The sequence below is a fragment of the Pelodiscus sinensis genome, chromosome 13 (genome assembly GCF_049634645.1).
Source record: "Pelodiscus sinensis isolate JC-2024 chromosome 13, ASM4963464v1, whole genome shotgun sequence".
NCBI lineage: Eukaryota > Metazoa > Chordata > Testudines > Trionychidae > Pelodiscus > Pelodiscus sinensis.
Genome location: NC_134723.1, coordinates 45,204,776 through 45,227,264, shown reverse-complemented (window position 1 = coordinate 45,227,264; position 22,489 = coordinate 45,204,776). Strand labels below are relative to the sequence as shown.

The following is a 22,489-nucleotide window of genomic DNA, read 5'->3' as shown; positions in this document are numbered from 1 at the left end:
AAGTCACTTAGGTATAAAAGATCTGTAAAGCAACTAGGGTTCTTAACACTTACTGATGTTTGGTTGGACTAAGGCCTTGTTTACGCTAACCCCTCCCCCCACTTCCGTCGATGTAACCTACTCAGCTTCAGCTATGTAAATTGTGTAGCTCAAATTGACATACTTACGAGGGTGTTTTCTGTGTGATAAGGTCGGCAGGGGCTGCTCTCCCGTCGATGCCGGCTGCTCTCTTAGTCCTGGTGGAGTTCCGGAGTCGACGGGAGAGCGCTCGATCGATTTATCGTGTCTAAGCACATGAGATAAATCAGCCAGCAGCGGCTCACACATTGCAGTGTTGATCCACCGCGAAGTAGAGACAAGGCCTAAGTTGGTATGGCCATTTTGAAACTGTTACCCTTCGAGCCCCTGCGCCACCGTTACCGTCTATCAAGTGGCACCGGCCTACACCTCACAGGAGATTGTGAAGATCAATTCTTTCAAGATTCTGAGGCGTTCTGATACTATGGCGACAGGCACTGTCTAAGAACCTGAGACAGATAAATAGCCAACCCACATCCAGACAGGTTGTGAAGGTCTGAATTACAAGGTCAGACACGACGCAAGTTAACTCAAGTCAAGCTTATCCAGACCTGCTCTTAGCACTTCCATTCCAACACTCATCCTCCACGACACGCCCGGCGGCCATCTTCTCGTCATTACAAATGTTGCCAGGAAGAGCGGACCAAAACTTTTTGGCTTGCTTCAGTTTTTCCTTCACATCGGTAACCTATTTTAAAAAGGCAGCAAAATACAGGACCTCAATGGGGATTCAATTTATTTCTAAAATGGGACTTACGTCGCAAGAGAGGCGTGTAGACCAGGGCCTGATATGGTGCAAATCAAAGGAGTTCCATCAGAATCAATGGCCTCTAGGGTGGTGATGGGGGGTTAAATGTAAAATTAAAAGCAGATTTTCAAATATGATATTATTCGCGTGTGAAACCACCACTAGAGGCACTCACCTGAAATACCAGTACAGAGCTAGTTCAGGCATAGAGTATGAGTAGATTTATTTCCTGTCAGGGTGGTTAAACACTGGAATAAATTGCCTCGGGAGGTTGTGGAACCTCCATCACTAGAGAGAGTTAAGAGCAGGTTGGATAGACATCTATCAGGGATGGTCTAGGGGGTACTTGGTCCTGAAGTGAGGGCAGGGGACTGGACTTGAGACCTCTCCAAGTCCCTTTCAGTTCTAGTGTTCTACGATTCTACACGTTCTACGGAGGGTAAAAAAGTTGTCCGTTTCCTCAACCACTCTGAGGAAGATGACCAGATTATGGACTAGAAAGATGCATGCACACCCCACCCTCAATCCACTTGGGCTCTCACCTCCTTGCCTTTTAAGCTTGCCAGAGGTGGCTGTGAGGGTGACAAAGCACAGTATGTCCATAATGAACCACGCTGGCTTTGCGTCAGCGAGACAGGCCAAGAGGCACTCACCAGTCTATCCAAACTCGTGCCAGCCGCTGTGGTTGGCCGCTCCTCTGGGTTGTAGGGTCTAAAACGCGCACTGAAGCCACCTTCAGAGACTGAACGAGAGGCCCGGCCTTGAGAAAGTGTTTTAGGCTGTCCGCACCCTTGGAAAACCTAGGTGATTTGATTAAGTAGCATGAGAGAACAGGATTTCACACCAGACATTCGTCACCCCTTAGTATTTCTAGTCAAACACCGTTTCCGAAATATTCCTCCCCCAAGCAAAGATGATCAAACAGCACTAAAATATACAGGATGCAGCAAAGGCCTGATCAAACTACTGTTAGGTCGCTGTAAGGCCAGGTCTTCCCTGGTGAAGAAAATCGATGCATGATAACAACTCCAGTTACATGAATCGTGCAACTGGAGTTGACATACCTTGCATCCATTTTCTGGGGTGGCCCCACAATGGGAGGTCAATGAGAGAAACGCTCCCGTTGACGCCTCTTATTCCTCATGAAAGCGAGGTATACTGGTGCCAATAAGGACACCTCCAGCATTTAATTTAGTGGGTCTTTACTAGACCCACTAAATTGAACCCTGGAGGATCAATTGCAGAGTGATGCTCGTGCGGCAAGCAGAGGTGTGGTGTAAAGCAGCTTACGTTGCCCACGCTCTATAAATCTCTACATTGTGAAGTCAAAACAGTATCAACGTAGACACTGTATTGCTTACATTGATGGTCACTGCCTTTCTGAAGCTGCCCCCTAGTGCCCCACACTGGTGCAAGCCCTCCTCGCCAGGACATGCCCCACCGACACAAAGAACATAGCGCGGACATAGAAAAGCGACTTTATCTCGGCAGTGGATATACATCAATGTATCTTAGGTTACCTTAATTGTGTAGGGTAGGCTTGCCCCACGACAGCTATTTTAATAGGTGCTGATAAAGGACAATACTGGAGGAGTAAAAACAGAATTTTCTTTTTCAAGTGCGGAAGATATACCTTTTGAGACACTTGCAAGCTGTTCTCCTGCATGTTCATGATTGCATCCGAAATTTTCACATCGATAGGGTCCATGACGGATTCAATGTTGAAAGGACCCTCCAGCCTTTCCGCCACCATCAGCATAGAATCTAATACAAATGAGAGAGAGAGAGGTTACGTGTTTTAATGATGGAACATCAAGCACGGCACATAGCATAGGGTAGGCTAACTTTACTCTGCTCTGTTTAAATCCTACATCAATGTAAAGGAAAGTTCCACACGCATCACACGGGTATCTTTGGTATAACTTTCCAGGTAGCAAATGGATTCGGATGGAAGGTTGTTAGACCAATAAACCTAAAACCTGTATACAGCAAAACCAATATTTAATGAGAGAGAATAAACTACACAAGCAGTAACTAATCCTTCGAACTGAAGCCTTGTGTGGATACAAAATTTGTACCCGCATCCGTATCTGAAAAAAAATGAGCCACAGATGCCTGCGTCCACATCGGCGTATGGGACACCGAAAGATATAAAGGGGACAGCCGTAGATTTGCTGGGCTCAACTTCTAACATCTTCTCTGTAAGTAGAGATTGGTTCTAAGTACTTTTGTTTTAAACAGGGCTCTTCTGTATTTTATTTTAAAATATTTTCACTGCTGGGACAGACAGAAAAATATCAGCTTTGTTATATTTACCAGGAAAGAGAAAAGCAAAGGAGACAGTGATTAAATCTACATCACTCTCCCCGCCACCTTTGCTGCCTCTGATACAGAGGCAGCAAGGGGGGGGGGGAAGCGAGTAGTCGGGTAGTGACTCAACTAGTCGCTTACATCTCTATTCCCCACATTTCCCTTGAACACCAGTGGGGCTAGTAGATTTTGTGTGCTCCGGCCCTGCAGTGTGGTGCCTGGGGGAGGCTGGAGCAACCACGCAGGCTCCCCAATATTGGGAGGAAGCCCTGAGCCTCGGGGGCCGGATCCAGGCAAGTCGGGGACCACATCAGCCCCCAGGTTCCCCACATTCACCGAGAGAGAGAGAGAGGGAGAGAGAGAGACAGTGCGCACGCACATGCGTGTTTTATATATTTATGGTAATAAGAATTGAAATACAGGGTCTCAGAGTGTACTGGGGTGTCTTCCAATAAAACAATGCTTCAAATCTCAGAATAAGTACTGTTAGCATGAATATACCATTGTGCTGGAGGAGAGATAAATGCTTTTGATGTGCTAGTAAATAGAGACTTTTGTAAACAAGTGGAGCACAACTTCAATGTGTCCATCATTGTCAAAGGCTTCACGCACATAAAGAACAGCCCCTCCTCGTTCGGAGGAAGCCGCTCATTTCAAATAAAAATATTATGAATAGACAGCTAATAAACACCCCAAATGTATCGTTTTTAACAAGAAAATCCTCCATTTTGTAACTACTTAATACCCCGAGTGGCCAGGAAAGGCCCCAGATCAATAAAGTGTTTGTGAAAGACTGAAAAGGAAACATAAACCCTAATTCTTCTGGCTGTTTGGCGTCTTTGTAAACTTGGAGCTGAGCAGGCCATACATAAGAGCATGGGAATGTAGAGCGAATCGGGGTCTTTGTTGCTCATGGTGCCATGGTGTTACATGTATCACAGCTAAGGAATGCGGTCTCTGCTTTGACTGCCGATATAGAAAATGCATTCGGCCTCCAGCAGAGCTGCCAAAGCTGGCTATAAAAGATAAGGAAAGTAATAATTGGCCTTGGAGAATATATTCAACTGTAGCTCTTCAAGCAGCAGTGATGGTTGCTGACAAGAAACACTAAATGAAAATCAACTTTCATTAAAACACACACACACAAAAACAAACAAGAAAACAGTGCAGCTAGGCCACAGTTTTTATTTGGGGGATATCCGACTGGCTCCTACCTCCTGCCAAGAATTGGCTGGCGTACCCGCCAGCAATCATAACTAACAGTCATGCCCCTCCGGCAGCAACGTTTGACATTAATAAGGTTGGCTAGGATTCAAGCGAATGTTAGCACAGCTACACTAAGTGATGGGGAACAAGCTTTCTGGTTTTATTGCACCAGGCCTCCTGAAAAAGTCCTCCCCTTCCCCTCCCTCCCCCCCGCCGCCCCAAAGTTTCAGGTTCAAAATAATGGATACGTGTTTAGCGGACTGCAAGGTGGTTTGGAGAGAACGATCGGTCTCAGAAAAGCTTGGCAGAGCGCAAAAGCTCTCTCATTTGTTGTGAACGCACAGAACGTGACAAAGAGTTCTCGGGAGACAGGAGTGGAATTGAAACAGATACAGTTTCATCCCTTCGAGAGCATTTTCCTCCTGCACACATTTCTCCTCGCTTCTGGCATGGAGATGGGACCGTCAGCAACAATGCAACTCGATCGCACGAAGGAAAGCAATTCTTGTGCATTGTGCCACCAGTAATCAGAAACCCACATCTTCAGCTTCGCTGTCTAACTTGGAGAACAAAAAAGGCCGTTTTCAGACTAAACCCCAAGATTTGAATTAAGGGCAGGGACACTTGGACCATTCATTAACAGCAATCATTTTAAAAAAGAAAAATTCCTTTCACACAAAATAGCAGAGAGATGTATAATGGAGACTGAATTCTACAATCTTAGAGCAGATTAAACCCCCTGTGAAAAAAAATCATGAAAAGGCACTGGAGATTAACACTGTTCATTCATATGAGTTTTTTTCCCTGAGAGCTCATTAGTAACAAAGTATTCCCTGTGTAACTGTCACAAACATTTCCGAACTGGTGAAAATTATTTATAGTTAATTGGGGGGAGGGACCAATATGATCATGTTTTAACATGCTACAACTTTTCCATGATGCTTTACAGACATACAAGAGAAAAATACCCTGCTTGTTTACAAATCTCAGACCCCAATCCTGCACAGATTTACACAAGGGACACTTAAGTCACTTTACAGGGACTTCTCATGCACTGCAAGTGAAGCCTGTGGTATTTTTTAGACAATACCAAAAGCATATTTTAATGATTTCAATTCCTACATTCCAGGCAAAAATCAGCAAACAATATAAACTGGAAACCAGTGTTGCCAACAAACATATACTTGCAAGCACAACCCTGAATACCTAAGTAACGAGCGGGCAGGTGACATTCTGGGAGATAACATTTAGGGTGCATCCACACAGCACCTTCAGCTCAAAATAAGATATGCAATTTGCGTTACACAAATTATGAATCTTATTTTGAATCTATTTTGAAATAGCTAATTTTGAAATTTGGCGCGTCTACACAGCACCACATTTCCAGCCCTTATCCTTCGTGCAATGAGGCTTACTAGGATGGCAAAATAGTGCACCCAATAAATTTCGAAATAACAGGTGGCTTGTGTAGACACAGAGTAGCTATTTCAGGAAACCTTTGGTATTCCAAAATAGTCATGCAGTGTAGACATACCCTTATAGAATTGGGTCACTGTGACGGGGCGGCGGGGATCGCGAGCCCCAACCCCGCACCCCGCACTGGGGCGCCGCAGGAGACAGGCGCCGAAGCACCTGAGCGGCTCTGCCGCGCTTGTTCGGCGGTAGCCGCCGGCGTAGGCGGGGGCAGGGCGGCGGGGATCGCAAGCCCCAACCCTGCGCCCCGCGCCAGGGGCGCCGTGGGAAATTGCCGTGGGGACGGCCTAGCGGCTCTAACGCGCCGGCCTAGGGCCGGCGGCCGGTGCAGGAGTCTTCGCCCGGAGGGGCCGCCCACGCACGCGCCCAGCCCCTCCCCCACGGCGCAGGCGCTGGGATTCCTGAGCAGGGGCGCCGGGTTTAAAAGCCGGGCGGCCAGGACACAGAGGAGGGGGGAAAAGGACGGAGCCCCGGCGAGCCAGGGCGCGGAGACTCACGCCGGACGGTGGCAGGGTGGCAGGACCATTGCACGGACCAAGACAGACAATCGAGCGTCCTGGGACTGGAGTGGGTGACTCCGCTGAACCAGACTAGGACCTGCAGACCTGAGAGGGCGGAGGAAGCAGCAGGACGGGGTAGGAAACCCCGGGGACCGGTGCGTTGCAGCTATAGCCCCCCCGGTCAGATGCACTCCCTTAGGGTCCTTGGCTGGGACCTGGAGAGGGGGCAGACCCAGGTCCCCCTCCGCCCCGGTCGGGTACCGGGGAACCACCCGAGAGACTAAGCAGTGAAAGATAACGACCCCACTCCCCGAGGTAGGGGCCGGGACCGTTACAGTCACATTTCCAGCTGGGAAATGTTTACTTGCATTGCCTTGTTTAATAATCTGAAATTTTTGTAGGCAATTACCGAATACCACTGTGTAGAAGACTCCTTGGATCTCCCCAAGTTTCATTTTCAGTTGCATACAACCTGCAGCAATTAGCTGCATATTCTTTGGTCTGCTTTCTAGCACGATGCGTTCCCTTTCATGGGATTTCTCTTTTCTGCTTGGACAAGACATTCACAAAGTCTTCCATTCCTTAAGCCATTTTCAGCTACTCTGGAGGCAGAAATACTTTCACACCCGTGAGAGCACATGTGAAAGTCAATCTTCTCGAGGATCTCTTGAAAGCCTGATTTTGGGCTGCATTTTCAAACAGCGTTACTCAGTGGTAATTAGCTTCCTCCATAGAATGTGCAAGCAAAATTTTCATCTGAAAATAGGGTGCACATCTCTTGTTAATATAGACAACTAAGTAACACGTGTGAATGCGTGCAGGAGCTGAGAGGGTTAGAATTTGGAGCTGCAGTGGCGGTGTGAGATCTGTTAACCGTCGTGCACTGTCAACCATCCCTCTCTTCCTTCTCTATCTGAGACAGCCATATGTAGATGCGGAGCAGAGGGGAGGAGGGAGGGATGTGGAGCACCCACAGGGACAACCATCTTGAAGAACCTCATTTGCTGCACCAGGCAAGTAACCCTCTCTTCTCCAAGGAGTGTCCTTGTGGGTGCTCTATGTCTGGGGACTATGGAGCAGTAACTTGCTGTGGAAGGTGGGGTTTCGTGACCTCTTTTTGAGCCACAGATAATATGGCCTATCCAAACCATGTCCCTGCTAAGGAATGCTGTTCCATTGTGTCATGCTTAGCAAACGTGATCTGAGGGCCAGGTAGCCAAGCTGCAAATGTCTGCAATGGGAACATGATGTGGAAATGGCTCTAGGGGAGTATGTGTGAATTGTCTGGGGAGCCGGAACACTCTTCCACGTGCAGCATAATTGGATACTTTGTGAAATCCACCCAGAGAGTCTCGGTTTGGATTTTGCTTCTCCTCTGGTACGCGGGAGGAGGTGTGAGGATTTCCTAAACGTCTTTGTTCTCTGTGCAATGCCAGTGATTGCCAAGCATCGAGGGTGTGCGGAGAGGCCCGGTTGTGCTCTGTGTGAGGTAAATATAGGTAAGTAAATGGGTTGATTCATGTGAAAGGATGAAACAACTTTTGGAAGGAATTTTGGGTGGGGTTGTAAAATGACTGGGTCTTTCTGAAATATCGTATGGGGGTGAGGAGGTGTCTGCTTTGAGGGCATCTAATTCCCCTCCTCTGCTGGCCGTAGTGATGGCAATAAAGGACACTTTCTTGGAGAGGTGTAGTAGGGAGCACGTTGCTAGTGGCTCAGATGGTTTGCCCGTGAGTGTGGGTAGCACCAGGTTAAGATTCCACATACACGTGGGTTGTTTTGGTGGTGGAAAGGTGTTTAGCCCTTTCAAGAAGCATTTAATGGTTGGGTACGGAAATACACCAGACTCCGTCGTGCCTCATGGAGATAGCTGCCAGATGCTCCCTGATAGAGCAGTTACCAAGCCCTTGTTGTTTGAAGCTCAAGATGTAGTCCAGCAGGTTGGACAGAGGAGCCAAGTGAAGCGAGAGTCACTGGGTTGTACATCAGTTGTGGTCCTCTGTTTGCCATTTACTGGCTTTCCAACTGTTGATAAGTATCTTTTGACCTGCTCAGAGCATTGTAACTCAAGTTCTGCTAACCCTGGAGGAGCCATGCCTTTACTTAGAGGACTTTAATGTGTGGATAAAGGAGCTTCCTTGCATCCTGGATGAGGAATTTGTGGTAGAAGTAGTGGAGAAGCCATTGCTAATTGAGTTAAATAGGGAAATCAAGTTTGTCTGGGCCACATAGGTGCTATTAGTAGAACTTGGCTGTTGTCCTGCCTGATTTTTTAAAGTACCTGGTGGATCAGTGGATAATTTCTGTCCCTGGAAAAGGGAAGTCCCCAACTGTGTTTTGTTCCTCTTTAGGGAAGCCAGAGAGATTAAGCTAGGAAGTGCAGTGCATGACAACAGCTATGGCGAGGGATCAGGCGGCTGTATCCATGGAGATGCCTGTAACGCCGTCTTCGCAATATTTGTCCTGTATCGTTTGCGCATATCCTTTGGCGAAAGGTCTTCACTTTATCAGACAAGTTGTAGGTACATTTTGCCAAGAATGCAGTGTAATTGGTACCTACGACACCGACGTGAGGTTGATGAGCAGGAATCTCGTCCACCCTTTTCCAACCCTTACTGTACGGAGTGGATTTAAATTGTGTTTGCTTATCCCTCTGATGTACTGCCACCACCACCAGGAAGTTGGGTGGGTGAAAAGAAATTCTGCCCCCGGGCTAGTACATTGTATTTTCCGTCTGCCCATTTTGAAGGCAGAATCGTGGCTGGGGTCTGCCGTAGCTGCCCTGATTGGTAAATGGGGACGTCAGTCAAGAGGTCTTGGAATGACTTGGTGTGGGCATTAATATCTCATGCAGGTAGGAAGATGACGTGTGTATGGGTAGCATGACATCTCCTTCAGGGAATCCTTCCGTTTGTCTAGGTCAAGGCTGGGCAAGATGTGGCCCGGGGCTGGATCCTACCCACCTCACACTTTGATCCAGCCCGTGGACTGCATCTGGCTGCCTTCTATTTATAGCCTGCAGCCCGTTCCACCGAATTTCTAGGCGGTGCCTCAAGCAGCAGAATCCCGTTTCAATGCTTCACGGCTCCTGGTCGCAACGTTGCCCAGGCACGGAGCTCACAAAATCTACTAGCCTGGGCCCCACTAGATTCTGCTGGTGTGTGAGGGGAATGTGGAGAGCCACAAGCGCTTCAAGTAGCCGCAGAAATCCCAGGCAGTTGCCAGGCAATGTGGTAGCAGTGGGGCCAGGAGCCCTTTGCTGGTTTTTTAATTAAAAGCCTCCAGCCCCGGACAGCTCTAGGGGAGGCTAATCTCTAGCCCCACCCCTTCCACCACAGGCCCCACCCCTTCCACCACAGGCCCCACCCCTTACAGGGCAGATCCGGCCCAGCCAAAATTCATTAAGTGGCTCCCTGCGAAAATTACTGTCCAACCCTGGTCTAGGTCGTCCCATGGTTCTGACTGCGGGAGAGCAGATGGTGGAGGAGGATGGGTGGTGGGAGGGGTCGTGGTCTTGACCTCTCTAACATGCCCAGGGGTGCCAGTATGGCCATGCGGGAGGCATTGGTACCGTGGAGGGGATCCGTAGGAACAATCACTACGATTGTGTTGCTACCAACTCTGACTGGTGAAGCGGCTTAGGGGAGGAGGGATGTGGAGTGTGAATTGTCATCGTCGGTGGAGAATGGTGGAACAGAGCCAGCAGGCCATCGGTACTGAGAGGCGGTGGCAGCACCATAAAGGTTGGTGTTGGGATGTGTGTGGGACTTTACACCATCGGTGCCGGACTCATTTGCGTCTGTGTGCATGCGGCAAGAAACGCCACTTCAGAAGCGGTCAGTCCCCGCTTTCATGGTGCCGAGCTGAAGGACAGTTTCTTGGCTCATGCACTGGAGCTAGGGTCTGGCAATTCCTTTGCCTCCTGGGACCTCTGCGTACCGGATGTTCCTGCTGCCATCACTGCCGGGGCTGATTTTCTGGTCGGAGATTGGGTTTTTTGAGCTTGCTTGGCTTTGCTAGGCTGGATAGCAGGAGGAGCTTCTGGAGTGGGTAGGTGCAATCCATGGTCAGAATGTGCTGCAGGGGATGTTTGGCGTGACGAAGACCTAGCCTCGGGATCGGAGGACGGCTTGAGTCATCTTTCCCTCAGGAGAAGCTGGAATTGTCAGTCTCTAGCTTTGGGGGCTCTAGCAGAGAGTTTCTTGCCGTGTGCACGTTTCCGAGGTACGTACGTTTCTCCCAAACACTCTGCATGTCTGTCAGAAACAGGGCCCGAAAGTCTGCAAGTGAGGCAGCGTCCAAATCCGGGGGAGTTTGGCATGTAGTCGGGGGCTGGCGCCAAACAGAGTCACCCCGAAGGGCACTGGGGTCAGGTTCGAAATAAAAGGATTTTTTTTTTTAAGTAAAAAGGGGAGATAACTGAGGGAAATAACTCAAATGAAAACGGGGGTAGATAAATGGCAAAGGGAACTTATCTAAGGGTCCGTCAAGGAGCTGAGGGACAACGCTGTTCAACCTAAGCCCTGGTCTGTTCTTTCCCTCTGAAGGACAACGGTCTAGCCAGAGCGTTGGTCTGACCCACCCTGGCTGTTCTTAAGTTAAAAGGATAAAAGAACTGCAAGATGGTAACAGCAGAGCCATGTGTGAGAGCAGTGAATAGTCACAGTCTCAGAGGAACGTATCTTGGGGCAGCGAGTCATAAGATGTTTCAAACTTCGACCGCAGAAGCCCCCCCATTACTTCAGTGGAGGATTCACTGAGGGGCCATTGGGCCACCGGACACTTGGTTTTCACTTCTGGGTTACCACGCTGAGTTCTGGCTACCCACTCAGAAAGTAAAGAGGAGAACATATAGAGATGAGTTGAATTGCGACAGTGCAGAGATGAAGTGCTAACCAGATGCAACACGCCTGCCTGGTCTGCCAGACGCACTCCCTCTTTTTACCTTCCACTATTAAATGGGATGCAATCCTTCCATAACCTTCAAGAGACACAAAAGGCACAATAAGCTTTGTTTCAAAGTGAGTACAAGCTGAACCTCTCTCGTCCAGAACCCTCAGGACCAGACCAGCACTGAACCATAAAATTTGCCGGACTATTGAAGGTCAATATTGTCTAGCACAGTGGTTCCCAACCTGTGGTCCGTGATGGTACTGCAGGGGGTCCGTGGAAAGTTTAACAATAAGGATGGAGCCTTACTTTTCTTTTTCCCCTCCCCCAGGGACAGGGGTCTGTGAAATTTTAATAGATTGAAAAGGGGGTCAGTATGCTCGAAAAGTTTGGGAACCACGGGTCTAGCAGCATTACCAACACTTCCCCTGCTTACTGGGCTCTTAGAAGATATTTAGCGCTGAATCCGAGCTAAATAACAGTACAGAACACGGAGAGCCAGGCCTGGTGGCTGGAAACAAACTTTATGTAACTGCAGGAAAACTCGGCCATACCCATGACAAGTGCAATCCAACTCACTAAAATCATGCTGGACCACAGATGGTGCCGGAGCAGAGAGTGCCGGACCAGAGAGGTTTGAACTGTACTTGTACGCCATAGGTCACTTTTATCCTGAAAATCACGTGAACTGGAGAATGGTTTAGATAAGTGCATGCAGAGGGCAATGAGGTAAAAGATCCATGTTAGTCTCTAATAAAATGAGTGCTCTATGTAGATAAGAAGCATGGAACATCTTCTGCCACACGCACAAAGGGCAGCACCCCAGCGCCAGAGACATAGGAACAATTATACTCCACACTGTCTCACCTATAAAGTTATTCCACTCGGTGTCCAGATCCCCTTGGTTGGCTAAACAGCCTCTCATGACATTAAAGCAGTAGTTGTAACACGGCTTCACCGTAATCAGTCCTCGACAATGTGGACAGTACATCATCTTCAGCAGCGCTCGCTCACCCTGAGGGCTTGGGTTTACCTTTAAAAAGAAAAAGGAGAAGGTGATTACAGGTCAGCCACCAAAGAGAAAAAAAAACGCGTCTATGCCGGCGCGGGAAAGAACACCGACGAACAGAAGTAGAAATGCAGGAGTCGGCAGGAGTCGGCTGGCTTCCTGGCTGCAGCCTCGTTGCCTGGTAGTTCAACCTGAAGCAGGGATGCAAACAGGTAACCGGTTAACCAGGAACACCCCCCGCCCATGGCCGGCCACAAGTGGAGGGCTGCTCCAGACCCCCCATGTGGGAGAGCTGATGGGTCCGGCAGTTGTGGTCAGGAGCCCCTATATGCTGGGGGAGACTGGGAGCAGAAGCTGACCGCTGCCCGTGAGAGCGGGGCTGTTGGCTCATGTTGCCACTCTCCCCCACACTGGAGGAGCAGGATCCCATTTAATCAGTTAACCAGTTCAACCTAAGAATTAACTAGTTAACGGATTAACCAGGATTTTACATCCCTAACCTGAAGGACAGCGTGATGGCTAGGGTTTACAAAGGTACCCAGGTAACCGCGAAAATAAAATCTTAGCAGTTACACGCACGGCGTGCTTAGCTTTATCCTGCAATGAAGCCTTCCCGGATCCTGCCAGCCCTGTTCCCAGGGAGGATGCTTCACTGCCGTAGTCAAGGACTGCCAGCTCCGCTCTACTATAACCAACCAGGAGGAACACCACGAACCCCGGCAGCTCCTTTCCTCCTGCTGGTGCTGGTTTTATTTCTACCCTTCATCTAGGTGGTGCTTGGTCCTGCCGTGGGGGCCGGGGACTGGACTTGAAGACCTCTTGAGGTCCCTTCCAGCTCTAGTGTTCTAAGTTTCTATTATTCTTCCTTAAGCACCCCGGGCAGGGCTTTCTTTGAAGCCTGGCCCTTTGATCTCAAATTCCAGCCCTTGACCATCACAGTCCTATGACTTGACCCCAGGTTAGCTGAGATCTAGTACCTATCCATGTCAAACAACAGGACAGCTCCCTCCTGGAGCCATCCCGGTTTGAATGAGCTTTGCAGCTACACGTTTTTCAGTAGCCCGCAGCAAAGATAAGAGGCGATGAATCTTCAAACTGACTCATCCCAGGTTTTTCCATTTATGTTCATCCAACCAGAGCTCTCTGAAGTAGCTGACGGTAATCCCAGATACCCGTTACAGTTCTGTTTTCAACAATGACTCATGATCATTCACATTTTATTCACTCCTCTTTGGCAGAGATTCAGATCATTACATTACACAATTTCCACATCTAAAGCAAGTCCCAGAAGCGGCGACGAAGAGGTACATTTCCGCGATGCTCTCATTTCAGGGGTTAAGTGCTACACGCCAACCTGCGACTATACGTCCAAGAGCAGATAAGCATGGCTTCACCGGGTGAATTATATACATGGCAAAACTAAGGAAGATCAAATGAACACACTGGCACTAAAGGATCCTCTGCTGCCTGTACAATCAACACTAACTGCTTATTATTTAGGAAAAGATTTGATTACTCCCCCCACCACACCCACACACTGGAGGAGGAGTGTAGAGGTCACATGTTAAAAGTGGCATAACAGGTATCAGCTACTGGAAAACAGAGGGCGGGAGGAGGGAAGTGATTGATGGGAAAGAGGTTCAGAAAACAGAAGAAATTGTTTAAGCCCTGGAACTCTTGGAAGTGATCAGTCTAAACCATGGGTTCCCAAACTGGGGGGCATGAAGAAATTCTGGGGGGGGAGGGGAGGCATGAGGCAACCCTCCCCCAAGAAAGAGCCCGGTCCATCTGTCAGCTCAGGCTGGCGGGGGCAGACTTCAAAATGGCCGCCTTAAAAACGAGCAATGCCTGTTCTGCTCTTAAAAGGGCATTTTGTTTGTTTGGCCCTAGTCAGTCCCCCATCCCCTTCCCCCCCCCCCTTTTTTTTTTGGCTCAACAAGTTTTGCTGGTTGTTTTTTTTTTTTATTTTGAGTGGTGTGTGTGAAGGTCTCAAAAAATCAAAAAGGGGGCGTGATGCTGGAAAGTTTGGGAACCACTGCTCTAAACCTTTATGTCTGAAATGGAAACTATAACAAGAGTTGGGGAATGTACGCTCTGCCCTGGCTTGCTTGGATCTGGCTCCTGAGGAATGGGAAGCCATGCTGGTTCTCCAGGACCTCTCCCCACTGCTGTCCTCCTGTGGGGCTAGAGCTCATAAAATCTACTAGGCCTGGGCCCCACAGACTCTGGCGGTGCGTGAGGGGAACGTGGAGAGCATCTATCTCTTTCTCACGCAGGGCCCATGTCAGTGACGGTTTTGGGGTTCTTTTGGCTTCTCACTTGTGTGGGTCAATGGCCCCCAACCCAAAGAAGGTTCCTCACCCCTGTACTATAACATGTAGAAATAGGAACAGTTTTCTGTCCCTTCCCTGAAATGTTTCCTTTTGTAATAACTAGGTGCGCAGAACCACAAGACTGGATCTCAGCTCTACGAAGCCCTGGAGGCAGACTAGGTCTGTCAGTCAGCAAGGGGAGCAGTCTGGCTCCACACCTGTTAGCAACTTAGGAAATCTCTAACCACTCTAGCACTGATGAGGAAATTAAACCTGAAGACTAAACAGAGAAATGTTCCTGCTGAGCAAGAAATCCAATGAACCGCTAAGGTGTGAGCGCTAATTAATAATCCCATTGCTTTTCCCAATTAGCAGGCTATTCTGGGTAGGGCTGGATCTGTAGATCTCATGATCAATGTTCCATCCAGATGTGGAATAAATGTTATGCACCTAGGGATGTGCACCACTAGTAGAAACACAGGCTGCCAGCAGTGGGCGCTCTGCTAAGCAGTTGAGTGACAGTCAAAGCTCTTTTGGGTGGTGCCAAAGTGCACTGCTTTTAGGGAACACTGTTCCTCACTCCAAGAAAGGAAATTTTTAGGTAAGGCACAGATCAATTTTCCTCCTCGTATTCACAATAAGGTCTACAGATCCGGGACTCTGCGATTTACACAGCAGTGCCAACTTGGGAAGAGAAAGGGGGAAATGATAGACAGTTGTACACTGATGCAAAGGGGTAACCCTTTCCTAGTCATTAGTGGTATTCTACAGTGAGGAGCAACCCTGTACGGAACGAGGAATCGCATTATGATGGGAAAGCCAACTTGAAGAATTTGGAGAACACATGACGACATGGGCTGCTTTACACATGTACTCATATGAAGCATCCGATCTCACACGTACTCGTATGAAGCTGCCACAGCTCCAGGAGACTCATGTGGGAAGACAGTTACCCCTTCTGACTTCAGTGCTTTGAGGGGCAATCGCTTAGCCACCTGGAAAACAGAAATTTTTGAAGCCTTCTCTCCCTTTGACTCTGGAAGAGAAAACACCAACAGTGCAGGTGTCTTTCTGAACGGAGGGTAGATGTTTTTTGAGAACTCTGTGGATGTCCAAAGAATGCCACTCTCTGTGCGGGGAGTGACAGAACTGGACAGAATGATGAAATGACCATTTTCTACCAATTTCCTGTGCTTTCTGAAGCCTGGGCTTAATCTCTGCTATGAACACGATGTCTTCTCGGAGTCCCGCTTTATCTCTGAGAAAGGCGCAACGCGGATTGAAATCCCAGGAAAAACAGCCTCAGCTCAGACACCGTGTGAGCTGAAACAACTGCTCGCAAAGGGCTGCTTTCATGGTTTGAAGGTAATGAAACACCTTCAGGAGTGGTTCAAACGGAGCATCGGTAACGGCACTGGGAGCCAGGTTAAAATCCCATGAAAGAATTCTGCTACGTCTTCATGAAGAGCACAGAGATGCTGCTGGAAAAACCCCCACAGGGGACGAGAGGAAACACACTACGTTCCCACTGCATGAAGGATGCTGACAATGACAATTTGATCGTGAAGGTGTATGAATGCCAGGCCCAGGCCTATGTTCATCTTGAAGAAATAGAAGGATCCATGGCACTGAGGCAGACATAAGGTGAACTAGGGATGTAACAGTGTAGTTGATTAACTGATTAACCAATAAGCAAAAGCGTATCGGTTAATGCTAAAGACGACCCGCATTTTCCTTCCCCCTCCCCACTCCGTACATTTTCTAGCAGGCTGGCCAGCAGCCCGGCTCAGTCCTGGCTTGCAATGGGTCCGGGACCTACCCCCGCTGTGGCTCTGCATTTAAAGTGTATTAAGAGCCAGGCGGGCAGGCAGCCCGGCTCAGTTCCGGCTCGACAATTCAATTAACCAACATTAACTTCTCTAAGGTGAATCCCTTTCCCCAATACCAATGAGCCCTGGAATAGACTAGATTTCTTTCTGGAAGCTGAAAGCATGGCTATTGCCTCTCTTGAGCCATCTCTTTGGCTTAAGACACTCCGTTCAGGAGCAAGGCTCAGACAGACTGGATTCCGCTACATGATTCTTAACGGTTTTCATGCCTGAATGAGACCGAGATGCTGCCAGCCAGGACATGGCGAGATGGAGGGAGCTGTATCTGTAAACATCTCTTGTGGTTACAAGTACTGAGTCCCTGGCCACCTGGAAAAGTAGCTTCGTTTATCTTTGGCAGTGATAAACTGAGGATCTTTCTGGGTGGGTGGGTGATAAACTGAGGATCTTTCTGGGTGGGTGGGTGGGTGGGTGGGAGGGAGGGAGGGAGGGAGGCGTCTTCTTCCACATCTGTGTTGCTGTTCCCCATCTCACTCCCTAACTCGATGCTTGGGGGTGGTGATGGGAACCTATAACAGACATGGGAGCAATAACTTTGACATTAGGACATGGTGATCCGCAGTGAGAGCCGGGGATAGTAGACTGACACTTTCCCCCTCTTTTCAGCATGGTGGAAAACCTCTATCCCACTGGTTACAGACCAGGTGCATCAGAAGGGTTACACATTATCGCTTGCCTAGAGTATCTGTAGTCCTCATAGAGGATGCAAAATCCTGGTTAACCAGGCTGACCTAACATTTAACTGGTTAACTGACTAAAGCAAGAACCAGACTGGGGACCATTCTAGCTCGGCTAGAGCAGCCCCCCTGACTGGACAGTTCCCGCCCCCAACCCCGTGGTGGGACTGGGGCTGCTGCCGGCTCCTGGCTCCTAGTTCCTGTCGGAGCAGCCGCTGCCTGTGGGGCGCCTGGACTCTCCGCAGACAGGAGCTACTCCAGACAAGAGCCGTTCCTGTCTGCGGCCGGCTCCCTGCAGCGCTAGTGCTCACAACCCCTCAGCATAGTTTACAATACTCAGTAGACCAGTGCTTCTTAAAACTTTTTAAGACTGAGGAACACCAAACAATTTTTTTTATGAGGAACACCAAGGATTTTTTGTTGAGAGAAAAAAGGTTGGGGGGGGGGGGGGGGGTTATTGAGACAAAAAAAGGTCACCTGCCCCTTTAAGGACGGCCATTTTGAATTCTGTTCTTCGTGGTACATCGGTACGCCACAGAACACAGTTTAAGAAACACTGCAGTAGACTCTTTCAGGCAAGAGTGTGCCTTCTGGGTAGGTCTTCCATGTATTTTACCATCTTGAGTTTCTGAGCACAGGCCTCTCTCCTCTAGGGAGGAAAGAAGTAGAGGAGAGAGCTGGTGTATGCACATCTACAGGCACCTGCACAGGCCACTAGCCTGGTGTTTCTGCACCGATTTGCTATGCTGCAATCCATGAAGATGAGCAGAGAGGGTTACCTGCGCTCCACAGAGGCATGTGTCTTGAGCTAAATAGAATTTATCCTTTTTGCTTCTCTGGACAATCCCCTGAAACTAGGGACGTTAGCTAACGTTTGTTTTTAAAACCATGTAACTGCTGAGTTTTTCAGCGGTTACACGTTTACACGCAGGGAAGCAGGCGGGAGCTGGCTTTTAAGCAGCAATGCCCTCGACAAGAACCAGTCTACATCTTGGGAAGGGCTAGAGCAATAGGGAAGAAGCAGTTCTGATGATTTATGGTTGGAAAACTAAGAACAGACACCAGTAAAGGTGTCATCTGTTAGCCAGATGGTTTCTCCTTCATACAAAAAGTTATTCTGGGGAGATTTCACAACTTCCCACACCCAGAGATGGGGATTTAAACATTGCCAAGTTTGGTTTTTCCTTTGGCAAAAAATGCCTCATTCCATTCCATTCAGCGGTACGCACCGGGGCTGTCCCACTGCCTGTCAAAGATCGGTCGCCAGAGATCATTAGTGGGCCTCAAGCCCCTACAAACATCTTTCAAAAGAGCATTTCTTCTGTTTCAGTATCCATGCCTGGAAGTCTTTGTACTTCCCAATTCACCACCCAAGTCTTATGCGGCTGCGATATGCATTTGATAGTCTTCATCGCATTTTTCTCTTGATGTTTCATGGGTGTGGTATTGGCTGGATTTCTGCACACAGCTTTCCACGTTGGAGCAGAAGACTCACTGTGACACAAGGCAACACATTTGGGTATCCTTCCTTCTATATCGTTACAAACAGCAGGCCTAACCCGCACACAACGGAGATTTGTTTAATGTGTGAAAGCCAGCACAAAACCAAAGCTATATTTAAAAAAGTTAACCTATAGTGATCTCTGTGGAAGCCATGACTAAGATACTAAGAATTAACCCGAGAAGAGATTGTGTTTAGAATTGCCACTACAGATGGTGGGGAGAGAGGGAGATAGAGATTTTAAATAATTACTCCTCTCTGCCACAACTATGAATGCCTAACTGCCGAGTATCGCCGCAATGAAAAGCTTATCAAACTGCTGGCTAAAGGCCTGTGCCAAGTCCTGCCTAACTGTCCTGCCTACAGATCTGTCAAGAGGATGTGCCAAATGCCGTCATGGCTACACTTCACAAGCATTGAATGCTCACTCTGCAATGCCAGGTACAAGTCCCTAAAACACGACTGTATGTAATAGTAATCCCAGATACTTTGTGTTGGGCTTGTGTTTGTCTTGGAAAGAAACCCCAGTTTGTTCAAACTCTACTCTAGAGTGACCCTCAAAATCAAATAATCCTCCTTCTAATCAAACCAAGTCCCCAGAAGACTGGAGGATCCTTAGGCAGATTCAAGTTCAGGTGTCACATTGGGTTGCGTACACTTTGTAAGAGCCGACAGTTGGAGTCGATCCACTCCAGGCCCTTTCCTTTATCCTAGGACATTCATTTGTTCTTGATGATATATCATGCCACAACAGCCACCCTGTCACCCTGTGGCTTCATCATGTAAATTACAATTTGTCCATGTGTTTGCCACTTTGCCATATGTGAAGATTTACAGTTGTTAACAGATGTGTCTTGTCACCCATTTTAGCCTTGGTCAAAAGCTTGCTGCTTATTAACTGATTCTCCCCCTCTGACACACACAGAGAGAGAGAGAGAGAGAGAGAGAGTGCAAGTAAACAATTCTTCAACTATCCACAAATATTTCCTATATCAACACTACAGGCTAGATCGGGCTACTCAACATGCGACCCGTGGGCCCATTTGTTTGTGCAGTTTGGGTTTACGTGGGGCTCAACACGCGTGGGATCCTTTGAACGTGGCCTCCACTGGGAACACGCTCCACAACAGCGAGGCGAGGTGAACACTGAAAGACACAAAACGGACAGGCCAACTAGAACAGGCGGTACAGGGTGTCGGAGTTTCTAGCCCCCCGGGAGGAGGTGCCAGGAGCACCAGGGCATTGTGGGAAGTGCTGGCTGCTTAGCCTTGTGGGAAGAGCCTGAGAGGTACTGACTGGCTCACAGCGGCCACGTTTGGGGCCAGTACCACAGCTTAAGGCGTAATCTTTGTATTCATGCCCATCAGTGTGAACGAAGCTATTTGCATATATTTGCATGTACATGCAACCACACTTAAGTTGTGGCTGTGAGTATCATTGTGCTGTGAGTATCATTGTGGCCCCCGGGGCTTCCAACGTTGACCAGCTCTCGGCTAGAAGCTAGATCATGCCACTCTAGCTTACTGAGGTGGATAAAAGAATGGGTTATTTGGAGGGGGAGGAGGGATTAAACCCAATGTCTCTCAAAGACCATTTAAGGAGTTAAATGCTTTTTTATTTATGTATTGCTGTTTTTTTCTTTCCATTTTACAGCCTTAAATTGCTAAAGCAGGTATTCTGTATTTGTTTCTTTAATTCATTGCCTAATTATTAGCAAGAGTTTTGATTTTACACGGCTATTGCTTCTCCCAAGAAGTTTCACAATAAAACACTCACCAAGGCCGGAAAGAGACAAGTCAAGGGCATCCCTAGGAAACCACAACTCAAACACAATGCTATTAGGCTGTTTGCCTATGCTGTATTTGCAAACACCACACCTTCTGATAGACTCAACTTCCACAAGTGACAAAAGTTTCCGTCAGGCTACACTACTCCCTCAGGGCTTGCAGTCTGAAATCTTGTGAACCTAAATCACTTAGGTTTTGAAAAATACAGAGTTAGGAGCCACATTTTAGATCTTTTAAGATGGGTCTGTGTGTTTTTAAAACTGTCCCAATTGACAGCATCTTTCATTCTCGCATAATTTTCTTTTGAAGTGACCTTTTTCATTACAAGGAAAATTTTCCGTAAAAATACCGTTTTAGTCCTGAAGTTGTAAACACGCAAATGCTTCACTTTAACATAAGTAATCTCCCTAGAGTAAAAACCATGTAATTTACTCAGGCAACACTCTGATGAAGTGTTTGCAGGGTCCATTTTTCACTATTTTGTTTTTTTTACCCATCGCAGTTTTGTAAAACTCAGAAGATCCCCAACCAGTTGTAGCTAGGGTTGCCAGGTGTCCGGTATTGAACTGGACAGCCCGGTATTTGGGCCTTCTGTCCGGTAAAATAATTCAGAAAATACGGTATTTTTTTGTTTTTCCTGGCTTGGGCATCCACCAGAACACGTGCAGCTTAGGCTGGCTGGGGAGGGAGCGTCCCGGGCAGACTTCAAAATGGCTGCCTTAAAAGGGCAATGCCTGCTCTGTTCTTAAAAGGGCAAACTGGGGGTTGGGTTTTTTTGGGTCAACAACTTTTCCCCTGGGAATTAAAGGAACCCGGTCAGTCCCGTTCCCCCCTTTTTTTTGCTCAACAGAATTTTTTTCCCTGTATGTTTTTTTTGGGGGGGGGAAAGGGGAAGGGGAGGGGTGTTTGGTATCTTTTGTTAAACCATCTGGCAACCCTAGTCGTAGCATTTAAAAAAAATATTTATAATGTAGTTATTTATAAATAGGGTTGTGAAAGGTTAACCCAGCTAATGGGTACACCTCACCCTAAACGGTTAATGCTCAACAGTCCTGGATAGCCAATAGGGGCTGGGGCAGCTCCCCACCCGCTCTGGGCAGGGGCTGCTCCAGGCCCACGGGCCCACCACCGGTAGGGCTGCTCTGGCTGGCCGGAGCAACCCGTCCATGCGGGCCCAGCCCCCTTGTTGCAGGTTACACGCTGGCTTCCTGGAAGCAGGGTGGGCAGCTTCTTTAAGCTTTCATACGGCACAGCCCACAGCAAAACAAAGTTTTACATCCCTAAACATAAATTCTATTCTACAATTTGAGTTACACACATTTTCATACTAGCGGTAAACAACAAATCTGATTGAAGCCAACAATTTAAATCACTCCTGCTCCGTTAGTCACACTGCATAGCACCTTACCCCGCAAGTCATCTCAATGCCGCGGCTTGCAGAGTGAGGCACTGTTCAATCGTAAGTACGGGCGGAAGAATGTGACTCTAATCAAACCTTTAAGGCAGTTTAAAAAGGTCAGTGCAATGTAACGACGCAGGTTTTTAACAAGTTCCTTTATCTCTTAACAACACATCATTGTACAGAAGTGATAGGATTTCACAATAATGCTGATCACTTACTTTTTGTACTTTATTTAAGGCAGGAGGCAGGGAAACTTTTCTGGGTCAAAAGGCTGCTGATTCACAGAAAATCAGTTGGGGGCTGCACAGAAGTGAGAAGCAAAGAAAAAAAACACCATTCCCCTCACACACAGCCTGGAGGGGCCCCAACCTGGTAGGTTGTGTGAGTTCCAGCCCTCTGAGGGGGCTGGCATATCAGTGTGGGTTCCCCGATGAGGTGGAGGCCTTCCCAATGTTGGGGAGGCCCTGAGCTTAGGGGTCAGGATCCAGGCAAGCCAAGGATTTAAGGAGAATAGACTTGTCATTTTCAGTTACCGCTCTCCGAGCTGCCATTGCGGAGGCAGATACTGACAGAGAATTTTTTAAATCAAACATTGAGAAAAGAAATCCAACAACAACATGGCACTGAATCTTCAGGGCTCCAAACCAGCTCCCTTACAAAAACTAAACATCTGACCTCCCTTAAATTACCAACTACTCTGACAAAAA

General features: G+C 48.1%; 1 protein-coding gene across 1 annotated transcript in view; it reads right to left on the bottom strand.

Annotated features, from left to right (window-relative positions):
• Positions 1–22,489, bottom strand: part of GPC4 (glypican 4) — a 137,903-nt gene that overhangs the window by 5,651 nt on the left and 109,763 nt on the right. Inside the window, exons 4-7 of the mRNA XM_075941139.1 lie at positions 12,073–12,238; positions 2,460–2,590; positions 1,480–1,626; positions 630–766 (exon numbers count right to left, since the gene is read on the bottom strand). Of these exons, the coding sequence (XP_075797254.1) occupies positions 630–766; positions 1,480–1,626; positions 2,460–2,590; positions 12,073–12,238 (581 nt within the window). The remainder of the gene's footprint in view (positions 1–629; positions 767–1,479; positions 1,627–2,459; positions 2,591–12,072; positions 12,239–22,489) is intronic.